Source organism: Podarcis vaucheri (genome assembly GCF_965113315.1).
Source record: "Podarcis vaucheri genome assembly, chromosome: 7".
NCBI lineage: Eukaryota > Metazoa > Chordata > Lepidosauria > Squamata > Lacertidae > Podarcis > Podarcis vaucheri.
This window is the reverse complement of record NC_138765.1, coordinates 9,083,103-9,095,946: the sequence shown is the minus strand read 5'-3', so window position 1 is coordinate 9,095,946 and position 12,844 is coordinate 9,083,103. Positions and strand designations below refer to the sequence as shown.

The 12,844-nt window shown below is 50.2% G+C and overlaps 1 protein-coding gene across 2 annotated transcripts in view; it reads right to left on the bottom strand.

Moving 5' to 3' along the window:
* The window catches only part of HIF3A (hypoxia inducible factor 3 subunit alpha), a 64,185-nt gene extending 54,092 nt beyond the window's left edge, over positions 1-10,093 (bottom strand). The window contains exon 1 of one of the 2 annotated variants that reach the window (XM_082231058.1): positions 9,929-10,093. In XM_082231058.1, coding sequence (XP_082087184.1) covers positions 9,929-9,954 — 26 coding nt within the window. In that variant the 5' untranslated portion in view covers positions 9,955-10,093. Of the gene's footprint in view, positions 1-6,754; positions 6,899-9,928 lie in introns of those variants that run through there. The other variant, XM_082231059.1, reaches the window with a different exon arrangement.
* Between the last annotated feature and the right edge of the window lie 2,751 nt (positions 10,094-12,844).

The following is a 12,844-nucleotide window of genomic DNA, read 5'->3' as shown; positions in this document are numbered from 1 at the left end:
TTTTGTAGGTTGCTTTGTTGTTAACTTTCTCGTTAGCTTGTGTTTGTTAGTTTTTGTTTGTTTTTTCTCTATGTGTAATTTTTTGCATAATCTCAATAAATATTCTAAAATAAATAAATAAATAAACATACGACATGGCCGTGACCCAAAACTACTTTCCCATCTGAACAGTTTCAAAACCCCTCCGCAGGGGGACTCTCCCCTCACAGGGTGAAAAGTTCAGGTCCAGCAGTTTACACCGACTGCGAAATTTCCGAGGCATCATTACAGGGGTTCAGAAATGAACGTTTTCCAGGAAGCACAAGTGCGCTGAAACCTGCCTCAAGGGCATCTGTGCAAAACAGCCTGTGCATAGGGGCTGTGACGTTTTGGCTTAGCTGTAGCAAAAGTAAGGATTTTGGGACGGGAGGAAGTCCTCTTCTGGTTTTCAAGGAAGGGGAAGCTGGTTCAAGAGAGGCACAAGACAGGCCTCCAAAGAAAGGAACGCTCATGGGGCTATTTCAGCATCCGCCGCCCCAGGCAGCAACCTCAATCTGTCAAACGGTGGAGCTGGCCCTGGGTTTTCATGCGGTCACAAAGACGCATTGGATCATGGGCAACGGCGAAAAGCAAAGCCTCTCTTGAACCTCATTCAACTCTCTGGAAAAGACAACTGTCCCCCCCGATTTTAACCACAAGTTTGTTTTCCATTTCTGGAGCAAAGGAGAGGAAGGGAGCGAAGGCACAACGTCACCATCCGATCGCCAGCTGCTGCTCCCTAGACTAGGCCATAGCCTACGAAAAACACTGGAGTGATTCAGACTTAGTCCCAAACCATGGTTTCCCACTGTGGCAAGAAGCCAGGGGGGGGGGGACTTCGGCTTAGGATCTCTAAACACCCCCTCTTCTTCCATTCCCGCTTGGAGGCAAACCCTCACTTGCCGCTGTCCAATACAGCTTGCGCTTTCCCTGAAAACCAGGAACCATGGTGCGCAACCATGGTTAGCAGGGCAGGTGCACTCCTAAATAGGCTATGGTTTGCCTCAAGCCAGGATCGGACGGTGGGTGGGGGCTCAAAGCTTACGAAGGGAGGAAGCAGCCCCCGTTTTCCTTGCCGTTGCATCTTAATGGACTCCCGATCATGTTGATGAAATGTTCAGGCGGTGGCGGCAAGCTAAAAGCAATTATTTGGGCAATACTGAAGTTCTGAGCACTGAAAATTCTCAAAGATAGACTCCAGACACATTTCACATGGAGCAAGAAAAATGTCTAACCGCCCCCCCCCAGTCCATTAACCTGAAGTGAATCCGGGGCAACACATTTTCTGGTGTGCCATTGCGCCCATTAAAATCAATGTGCGGTGATCAAAGCACGGCTGAGTAATCGAAATACCCTTGAAACTTGCCCCCCCCCCAATCAAGGCACTTCTTAGGCCAGATGCAAATGTCTGTTCCCCTTTAAAGGAAGGGGAGGGAAGCTTAATGATCTATAATGGGATGAGGGTGTCGAGAGAAGCGCAATTCGTCTTCCGAAGCGAAATACGGCATATCAGTTTCAGCTAGCAGACCTGCAAGCCAGGATTCTAACCCAGAGGTCAGCAAACTTTTTCAGCAGGGGGCCGGTCCATTGTCCCTCAGACCTTGTGGGGGGCCGGACTATTTTTTTTTTGGGGGGGGGGGAATGAACAAATTCCTATGCTCCACAAATAACCCGGAGATGCATTTTAAATAAAAGCGCACATTCTACTCATGTAAAAACACGCTGATTCCTGGACAGTCCGCAGGCTGGATTTAGAAGGTGATTGGGCCGGATCCGGCCCCCAGGCCTTAGGCTGCCTACCCATGTTCTAGTATTTCATTTCCTAACACTGTTTTTTTAAATTATTACCCACATTCCAGGGGGGGGTTTGAAAGGCAGGACCTCTGGTTTTGGAAGGCAAGCATAGTGGTTAGAGCTTGCGAAAACGGTAGGCGCCAGGTACACAATTTCTACTCCAGATGAATTAATTCACAACAGCTGCCACCTGCAAGTTCCTCACCCACTAATTGCTCAAGCCCCTTTTCCTAATTTCAGGTGTGCGTTGGCAGCAATTCTGCACCAAGAATAAGAAACTTTGCACGCTCTCAAGGAACGTTACCTTCGTTATTAAAAAAACACCTGCATTTTTATTTGTTTGAAATGTATTTGCATGGTCTATTAGGCTACAAGAGACTAGTAGCCTTGAAACTGCAGGGAGACAGAACTAAAAGAAAATTACCAATCACCTGGACTAGAACCTTGGTTCCACTCATAAGCGTGCATTAAAACACACACACACACACACACACTTTTAACACCCTATCTGCAGGTAGAAACTGTGCTGGAAAGTTAAAGGCCAATTCCTATGTATTATCTGGACCTGGATGGCACACACACACACACCCCGAGGTCACTGAGTCCTGCCTCCAGCTCTTGGAAGTATATAGGTGAAGACTTCTGCAGACTTGACTTTCTTTTGCAATTATGAATAAACAACCTGTGCAGGTTTCATTGCACAGACTGCTGGACGCACAAATCAATTCCTATGTTACCACAACCTGGTACAATTGCCAGAAAAGCAAGAGGCAACAAACAAAGTGAGACGTCCAGTGTGGCTGGAGCAGAAACAGGCTATCCATAAACGCCCAGGGTCACATCCGTGGGCTGGTAGCAAATACAGTGGTACCTCAGGTTAAGTACTTAATTTGTTCCGGAGTTCTGTACTTAACCTGAAACTGTTCTTAACCTGAGGCACCACTTTAGCTAATGGGGCCTTCCTGCTGCTGCTGCTGCTCTGCCGGAGCACAATTTCTGTTCTCATCCTGAAGCAAAGTTCTTAACCTGAGGTAATATTTCTAGGTTAGCGAAGTCTGTAACCTGAAGCGTATGTAACCCGAGGTACCACTGTACTAGCCTGGCCACACTGAACCTGTAATTCCAAATCGCCCCTGACTACTTCCCCAAGGGAATGTGGTCTAGTACATACAGCGTCCTTTACCAAAAGGCCGCCTCCAGAAGTTCGGACTACAACTCCCATCAGCCCCGGGGCAACAGGTTGCTGAACAAAGAGAGAGCAGGTTTGGATCTCGTGGGACACTGCATTCAAATCCCCTTTCGGCCATAAAGCCCAATGGGGAGGGGGCAGAGAAAGCAACAGGAGGGGTCCCTCCCAGGTCCTGTTTAGTCAAAGGCATGCAAAATGAAATGAGATTTTTTTAAAAATTAAAACAACAACAACAGTGCCTCTGAGAGCGTACAAAGGCTTCTCTCTCAATGCTCCACAATTCCAGCCAACCTCAGCACATCAGTGGTTAGGGGAAAGGGTCTTGGTTCCTCTCATTTTATTAATGAAAATGACACCGGACGTTTGTTTCAAATATTACTCCCGACACAAGGGATGTTACTGCCTCTATGTAATCACTAGCGGAGGAGATGGGAGTATCCTCAAAGTGGGTATCCTCAAAAGTCTCTGGTCGTCCCCCCAGTATATATCCAACCCTGCTGACAGCTGCCATGCTGAGCAGCCTTGGCCAAGTCACGACTCTCTCAGCCTAGCCTAGGGTTGTTATGTAGATTAAAAACAAGGTCACCCTGTGCATGCCATCCTGCGATCCTTGGAGGAAGGCTGGAATATAAAGTCAGTACCCTGAGGTTACAATGGGGTGTAAGGAAGGAATTTGTCTATGGACGGGGGCCAGGGCAGAGATGTTCAAAGAAGAAAATTATCAAGGATGCTCAACGCAGAAAGTGGCTTTCATGCAGTCATCCCAAATGTCCCATAAGGCTCATCAAAAGAAATTCTGCGTTTTAGGGACTGGGAATCCATATCAACAGGATGTTACCCAAAAGACCGCATGCATCTGTATCATCTCACCTGAGCCTTCAGGTGTACTTCTGAACCCCTGCTTAGGCACCCACCTGGTAAGGTGATAGGCACACAAGGGCAAGGGCTTTTTGGCAAGGGCCCCACAACTGTGGAATCTGAACCCACCTGGTATCAGACAAACACCGTATCTAAGGACTTCTGGCAGTTTTGCACAAAGCTAAACTACTATTCTGCTTTTCGGTGGCTTTGAACAACATTTTGACGTAATGATGTTTGCAATGATTTTTTTTAATGGTTTTTAATTTTATATTGTATTGTGCATCACTTGTGAACCACTTTGGGAAGCTTTTCTTTTTCCCTTGAAGAGCAGTTTGCGCATTTGTTAAATAATAAATAATTAGAAGTAAGAGGGACAAGTGTTCCCCATGTTAGATTCCTGCACCACCACCCCAGAATACAATCTCACCCTCTGCCTCATGGAACGCTGCTTTGTGCTTCGGTGCTCAGAGGGGCGAGATTTCAGGCAAGCCTCAGCCATACAGCCGGTCTTGAAACACGCAAACTAGTAAAAAAAAAGTGCCTTCTGAGCATGCACAAAGTACATATACCTGCCAAGGGTGCAATCGCAGCCAGCAACTTGCAGGTCGGAAGGGCATGGCCCTCTAATTAGGCCACCAGGAGCCCAGGTGCTCATTTTAGGAAAATACTGTATTTTTTGCTCTATAAGACTCACTTTTTCCCTCCTAAAAAGTAAGGGGAATTGTGTGTGCATCTTATGGAGCGAATGCAGGCTGCGCAGCTATCCCAGAAGCCAGAACAGCAAGAGGGATCGCTGCTTTCACTGCACAGTGATCCCTCTTGCTGTTCTGGCTTCTGAGATTCAGAATATTTTTTTTCTTGTTTTCCTCCTCCAAAAACTAGGTGCGTCTTGTGGTCTGGTGCGTCTTATAGAGCGAAAAATACGGTAATCGCTGGGTGCCTGGTGATCACAACCTCTGAAACACAGCGCAGGTGGGCAAGAATCCCTGCAATGAGGACTCCCCGAAGTCTAAAATGTGCAGGACGGGAGACAACAGTATTAAAAACAGCTTTAAACAACTTACAACCACAAAAATAAGGCGGGTCTTGAAAAGTATGCATCTCAAACATCAAAAGAGGGAGAGAGTTTCACAGGCCAGCGGCTGCAGCAGAGGGCGCTCTCTCCCAGTCACCACCCCACAAGCTTCTGAGACTAGTGGAACAACAAAAAGGGTCGCTTTCACTGATCTTAGCACCCGAGAGGGTCTACAGGGAAGGAGGCAGTCTTTCAAGTAATTGGGGCTGAGTCGTTTAGGGCTTTAAGCGTTAAAGGAGAAAACAGCAACACAATGCGTATGTCCCGGAGGACCAAATACCTCCATCCTTTCCAGCACCCCCTGCTGGTCATTCACAGTCTTCCCGAGTCACAAGGCTGGAAGACCAGTCCCCGACATCCCATCATCTGTTCCCTCTGGAACCCACAAAGCGATGCATAAAAATGGCACCCAGTCGGGAAGTTAGGTTGCAAGAGAGGGAAACCGAGGCACGTCCTCAAAGCTGATGGTGGAGATCTAGCTCGCTGCGAGACTCGTGACGAGGACTCCAGGGTCCTGGATCCCAAGGCTCCTTTCTCAGAAATTCCGGGCGTCACATATTCCAAGTCTAAGCTCCAGCTACCGCCCCTTCCAAAATGGCGAAAGAACAAATACGCAAAACAAGCCCTCAAGTCCTGACTCCTAGTCCACTCTTATCAAATTTTCTCTCTTGCCAATCAACCTCCGTCCCCATCAACAGAAGAAATAAACCATATATATGCCACCACTTAACAACAACAACAAAAACCCCACCACAACCACATCATTCAGATTCCGTTAATCAAAATGCAGGTCACAAGTAAGGTGAGAAAACGTCTCACCCCAAGGTTCAAGATTCACGAACATCAGCCAAAGCAGTTCTGTGATTTAGCGCCAAGACGTCTTTTCCGACGCCAATTTTTGCGGCGCCAGATTTCTCCCGCCGCGGATTGTCCTCATCCAAGCCAAGACTGGCTTGGGAACCCTAACAAAGTCTGGGTCAGGCAGGCCTAGGGGGCCAGAGACACCCCCATCCTACCCCAAAAAGTAAACCCTTCATTGGCGAAGAGCCATTTCAGCCCAGATTGGGAGAAGGCGCAACAGGGAGATCGAAAGGAAAATAACAGAACGGTTCCCGAATTTTCGAAAACGCAAGGAAGGTGAACTGGATTTTTTTTATTTAAAAAGGACATGGGGATGAGAACAGAAGGGGAATGGAAAGGCCGACAGGGAACTCGAGGGAGGAAGAGAAAGGCAAAATGCACAAAAATAAAAAGAAAGTGAGTCGAACTGTAATTGAGGAGACAACCACAAATTTGGGATGCGAACAGGAAAAACAGAAGAACGTGCCCCCCCCCCGGTCAAACGGAGGAAAAAATTCAGTAGCTCAAAAGAACGAAAGAAGGGGTCTGTGTGAATGAGAAAACACAAAGGACAGGAGAGGCGGAGGAGAAAAAAATCCACGTGAATGGGAAAGTAACAGAACAGACAAGAGGACGGCTGGGGAAGGAGGTCACAAGAAAGTCAAGGGAGAGAGGTTGTGTCAAGACGAAAGGGGCGCAGAACGAGGAGCAGAAAGAGATAGCCAGAAGGAAAAGTGAAAAGAGAGAGAGAAAAGAGAGAACAGGGAGAGGAGCCAAGCCAGTCACACATCTGCTGCCGCTGCCTTTTGCCCCTGGCAGTGCCACACTCACCCTCCGAAGGAGCCCTGCCCGCGGGCGACATGCCTCCAGGGCCCTCTTCCTGCCCTGTTGCCCCGCCGTCCCCCATCGCCCACTGACCGCCGCTGCCAGCCCCAAGCCGAGAGCACTGCTATCCCCAAATAGGAACTGCCCCCTACCTCCGCCCCCCGCGTCACAGCCTGGCACGGGGCCGGGAGCACGTGATGTACACAAGAGCCGTCATGCGCCCGCCGTCCGGCACACGAGGTCCACCGGCTTTCCCTGCCCGGAGGAGAACAGCCAGCAGCCGAGGCTGCAGAGGAAGGACATGTGCGAGGAGGAGGAGGAGGAGGCTGGGTTGGGACGGGTGCCAGTCCATTCCGCCTGCAAGAAGAGAAACTCCGGAGGGAAAAGCAGAGAGTGAGCGAGTTCCGGGGATGCCACAAGGGGGCGCCGGAGGAGGGCAGGGGGGAAAGCAGGCCGGATCTGTGCCAGGGGAATCACATGGAGGAGGAAGGAGACCCAATTCAGCAGGAATGGAAAGGGTTCAATTGCTGGCAGCGCTGGGAGAGACTCCTGCCTGAATCGCTGGAGGGCCAGTGCTGAAATAGACAACACTGGGTGAAATGGGCCAATGGCCTGAGTCTGTATCAGGCAGATTCCTATGTTCCCAAAGCCAGGCGCAGCGATACGGGACAGATAAGCACTCAAAACAGAAAACTAGATTCCACAGGTGGATTTTCCTTATCAAAAATCAGGGCCCGCAGCAGCAGCTTCGCAGGATCCCTGCCTTAAAGGAGAAAGTCTTTTAAAAAAATAAAATCGCCAGCGGCAGCCCCTACCCCAGCCAGCAGGGGGCAAGAATGGCTTGGTGGGCAGGAAAGACAAACCAACGGAGCAGGAGCTGGGAATTGCAAAGAGGTGTGCTCTGGCTTTTAATAGGGCTTTGGGGGGGGGAGGTTTAAGTGCTGGGGCTTGACAGACCAGGGTCCTCGGTCCAGCTCTCCCAAAGGAGCGGCGACCAGTGACTTCTTTTAAAAGGCTATTCCAGGAAACTGTCCTGGAGAAATTCAAGGGAGAGTTCTTATTTTCTCCCTTACTTTGACAGGACCTCATTCAGGGGGGCGGGCGGATTGGGGGGTTACATCTGCACCCTGGCAAGCTCCCTCTCCGTCCCTGGTTTACCAACAGTTAACGAGAGACCCGTAGCCTGCGAGGCAAAAAAAAAGGGGGGGTTGTTTGTTTTTTGGTTTTTTAAAAGGATAAAAACACACACACAATTAAGTCCACGTTGGCTTCCTGCCCTCAGTGGCACAGTGCCAGTTTGTGACCTACCCAGCAACAGGCTCCAAGATCGTCCACGGGACGTCTAGCGGAGCAACTTGCGCAGCCCAGAAAGCAAGCGGAGCGGACAGTCACGACACACCCACCCGGGCACGTCGGCGCTGCCATGGCCACACACCCTTGCTCGCTCCGGTCGAATTCGCCCAACGGAGCCCGCATCCAGACCCAGACACCCGTGCTGGCTGTCAACTTCCGAAGACCTACTTTTCACAAAGCTGAAAAGCACACGTCACACACCCATATAATATATGCACCTCTCTCTCTGTCACCCTGTTCATTCTTGCCTTAACCCAATTCTGAGATGATCTCCACGGAATTGACCTACATCTGAAATGACACTGTGGCTGGCTGGCATACCTGTACCAATCCGGCAGCCACTGCCTAATTTTAAATGCCCCTTTGGGACACCAAAACTTCACGCATTTTCCTGGCCCAACCAACAGCTGCCGCCCCCCTTTGCCCCTTTCTCTCTCTCTCCCTCAAAACTTCGTGGGCGATTTAAACAGCCTAGGCGAACCACCTCTCTCCACCACAGTACCAAAAGCTTCCACAGTCTCCAAAATTCAAGACGTTTTTTTGGAAAGCCAAGTTTTCCGAGTTACAAAGGTCCTTATAAATCATCGTCAATAACAACAATGGCAAATATTATTAAGCGACTGGGTGTGCATTTCACTGTCCAGGCACGTTCCCTTTCAGGGATCGCTCTCCTCCGCTACTGTACAGAGATTCCTGCCAACTCACTTCTGGCAAAGGCTGCCAGATTTACAGGCAGAGCTTTGCGAAGATGCACCTTGCAGCTTTCGCTTGCCTCGTTTTTTTAAAAGCGTCCATTTAAACGGGGAATCAAAATCGGGGAATGGTGCAAAAGTAATAAAAGTGGAGGGGTTTCCCGGAGTATTGGTCCAGGAAAGCAACAAAAAATCCCTTTTCCATATGCACAAACCGTCCGATCTTGTATGCTTGCATTTCTCAACTGGGGTCTAAAGGCAGCCAGCAGAGAGAGAGGGAGAGAGAGGCCATGATAAAAAGATTGCAGCACTGTAAACAAGGTATGCGGGGAGATTAAGCAGCAGATCCACAAGCAGGAGGAGAGAGACATCACACAGCCAGTGTTGTCGATTTCTTGGGCCTCTTCCATGATATTCAGCTCGCTGGATAGGGTTGGTGACCAGACTTGTGGTTGGCTACAGATCCCTGCGCTCCCTCCTTGCTGGTTTACATTTGGCACATATCTCCACTGTAATCTACTAGATCTCCTTGCGGCCAAGAGAACATCCCCCCCTTCCTTCTTTCCAGCTCTGCAGGATTACTGCACATCCGAGGCTCCCCATGTCGTCCTCCTGCAGCCGTCGGGTGACATTGACCAGCAAGATGCAAATAAAATAATGAAAAGAAAACAAGCTGGCCGTCTCACTCATTAAAAAATAATAATCATGAGAATAACAAGGTCACACACAATCCCCTCCCTCCACAAACACACACACACACACACACACACACCCCATGGCGCCAGAAAAAGCTGCCCACAAGAAGGGCACCCTTTAACATACTACTGAAGACCTAGATCTAGAAGTTTTTTGGGGGGTGAGAAGGGAGTGGGACGTTCTCAGGACTGCGCAAGGAAGGAAAGGAATGGAGGGCTCCAACCAGCCCTTTCCATGGAACCCCAAAACTCAGGCGCGCACGTAGGTTGTGTGTTTTAAAATACACACAGCCCCACTTTGGAACCTGATGAGTCCGCAGATTTCCTCTTCCCCCCCCTCCCGCCCCACATATAGATAAATCGCACGGAGGGAGGGGGTGGCGCGCGCAAACCATTGCAAAATATCCATATATCAGGGGCGCATGCCTCCCCCTGCGTTTGCGCAACCCCCTCTCCAAATCGGGGAACTGGGTTGCAGATTTCTCGCGCACCCGGGAAGAGTGCAGCACCCCCCCAAAAAAAAAACTGGGGAGGGGGGCTTCGTGCACCCCCACCCAGCCAGCCAGCCACCTTTCCTTGCTTTTACCTTGGACACTGCAAGCCATTCTCCATGGCTGGCTGGATCTCCTGCGCGTCCTGCCCGCGTCCAGCCGCCTCGCCTCGCTCCGCGCGCGCTCTCCCCTCCTGCCTCTCCGCCTGCGCTCCTTGCCTCTCTCGCCCCCCCTTCTCCCCCTCCTCGAAGCCCACTCCCCTTCAGGCTACACCCACCGCCCCTCCCCCATCCGTGCCATTGGCTTCCCCTCCCACCCCAAGGTGCCCCCCCTACGCCCGGCGCGCGCGCCCTCGCAAGCCTTGCAGATCCAAGGCGCTTTTTGGCACGCCTCCTTCTGCTGCTGGTGCGCGCGCCGATTGGGCGCCGGGGATGCCACTCCGAGACCCAAGGGGGGGGTCTTCCCCACCTACCCAATCCCCCCCACCCCCACCCCACTTTCTGTGTTGGCAGCTGGCTAGCGCGAGGCTGCGGAGGGGCCGCAGCGCGCAGGGTGCTCCGGCCGGCGGAGCGCTCCTCCGGGCTAGCGTTAATCCAGAGTCACACTGCTTCTGTTCCGTGCATCGGATCCGGATTCGTTCCGAAGGTGGCCATCGCAGCGTCTTTACCCGGGTCGTGCAAATCAGCTGGGCGTCCTACCTGTGTGCTCGGCACAAAGGGAAGTGACTCCGGATTAAAGCTGCAGGACTGTGTGCACGCTTAATTGGTAGTAGACTCCGCTGAAGATCGGGGGGGGGGCTTCTGATTCGGAAGCAAACCTTCAGCTCAATGCAAAAGAATGGTGCGAATCCCCCGCCCCTACCCCCTCCAAGGGCCTTGTGTGGGAAAGGGAGTGACTCTGATTCTTGGAGTCAGTTCGGATTTAGAAAATGCAGCGCGACGCCGTTCGTTCCCTCTCCGCTCGGTATTCAGTGATGGAGATGAGTTTACTCTCGTGTGGGTCCATGTAATAAATCTCTCACCGGATCACCTTGCTTTTGGGCTTTCAAATCCAGTTTACAGGCTCATTTCGAGTCGATGTAAGCGGTGCAACGCTTTCTAAATATGTCTGCTCAGAAATTCCTCCCAATTGAATTCAGTGTGACTCCCTGCATGGAGCCCGGAATTGAACGGGTTTGGCCCGCGAAGCCCCCTCCAATTCAGCGACTCCACACCCAGACATAGTGGATCCAGATATATAGGATCGCAGGCTTTAAAACAGTTGCCTGGAGATGTTAAAACGGTTGTATAAATGCGCCCCCGTGTGGTGAGAGAAAGCTCCAGCAGCCTTTTCATTGCATTTAAGCATATCCAGCGTCTGAAATGTGCTGTTTCTACACGCCAGGGATGCATAGTATGCAATGTTATGATATAATTTTGAATGCATTTATATATTTGCTTGATTTGAAGCACTTATTTGTTCCTCTTCAGCTAAAGATCTCCAAGTGGCTTACAAGACAATACAATAGGGTGATAAAATCTCTATACAGTGGTACCTTGGGTTACATATGCTTCAGGTTACAGGCGCTTCAGGTTACAGACTCCGCTAACCCAGAAATAGTACCTTGGGTTAAGAACTTTGCTTCAGGATGAGAACAGAAATCATGCAGCGGTGGCGCAGCAGCAGCAGGAGGCCCCATTAGCTAAATAATAATAATAATAATAATTTATTATTTATACCCCGCCCATCTGGCTTGGCTTCCCCAGCCACTCTGGACGGCTTCCAAAAGAATATTAAAATACTATAATACATCAAACATTAAAAGCTTTCTGAAACAGGGCTGCCTTCAGATGTCTTCTAAAAGCCTGGTAGTTGTTGTTCTCTTTGACATCTGGTGGGAGGGTGTTCCACAGGGAAGGCGCCACTACCAAGAAGGCCCTCTGCCTGGTTCCCTGTAACTTGGCTTCTCGCAGTGAGGGAACTGCCAGAAGGCCCTCGGTGTTGGACCTCAGTGTCCGGGTAGAACGATGGGGGTGGAGACGCTCCTTCAGGTATACTGGACCAAAGTGGTGCTTCGGGTTAAGAACAGTTTCAGATTAAGAACGGACATCCGGAACTAATTGAGTACTCAACCCGAGGTACCACTGTACATTCTTCTCCATCAATTGCTGCCGCCCCACCCCTAAAAAACACGCCTGAAGTTAAGCGGGGGTGTAGCCTCCCCAGATGAACGCTGTAAATGGCTCTTCACCACAAGTGTCCACCCGTTAGGATGTTTGTCTTGTTTAAAATCACAGCATCATAGAATTGTAGAGTTGGAAAAGATCCTAAGGATCATCTAGTCCAAGCATGACCAAACTTGGCCCTCCAGCTGTTTTGGGACTACAACTCCCATCACCCCTAGCTAACAGGACCAGCGGTCAGGGATGATGGAAATTGTGGTCCCAAAACATCTGGAGGGCCAAGTTTGGCCATGCCTGATCTAGTCCAACCCCCTGCAATGCGGTTGTATTTGTCCTTTTTGAGGTTTTTTTTGCGGCAGGGCCTAAGCTATGGGTAGGCAAACTAAGGTCCGGGGGCCGGATCTGGCCCAATCGCCTTCAAAATCCAGCCCGCGGACGGTCCAGGAATCAGCGTGTTTTTACATGAGTAGAATGTGTCCTTTTATTTCGAATACATCTCTGGGTTATTTGTGGGGCCTGCCTGGTGTTTTTACATGAGTGGAATGTGTGCTTTTATTTAAAATGCATCTCTGGGTTATTTGTGAGGCATAGGAATTCGTTCATTCTTTTCCCCCTTCAAAATATAATCCGGCCCTCCACAAGGTCTGAGGGACAGTGGACCGGCCCCCCACTGAAAAAGTTAGCTGACCCCTGGCCTAAACACTGGAACTCCCTGTCTATTTATTCAGAACAGGCAGGTACCTTCCCTGCCCTCTTTCTGGCTTCTGTGAGCTTATTTATATGAAAGAGGAGCGTGCTAGTGGAAATAAGAATTTATCAATAAATATATGTACGAGATGCCTGAAAAGC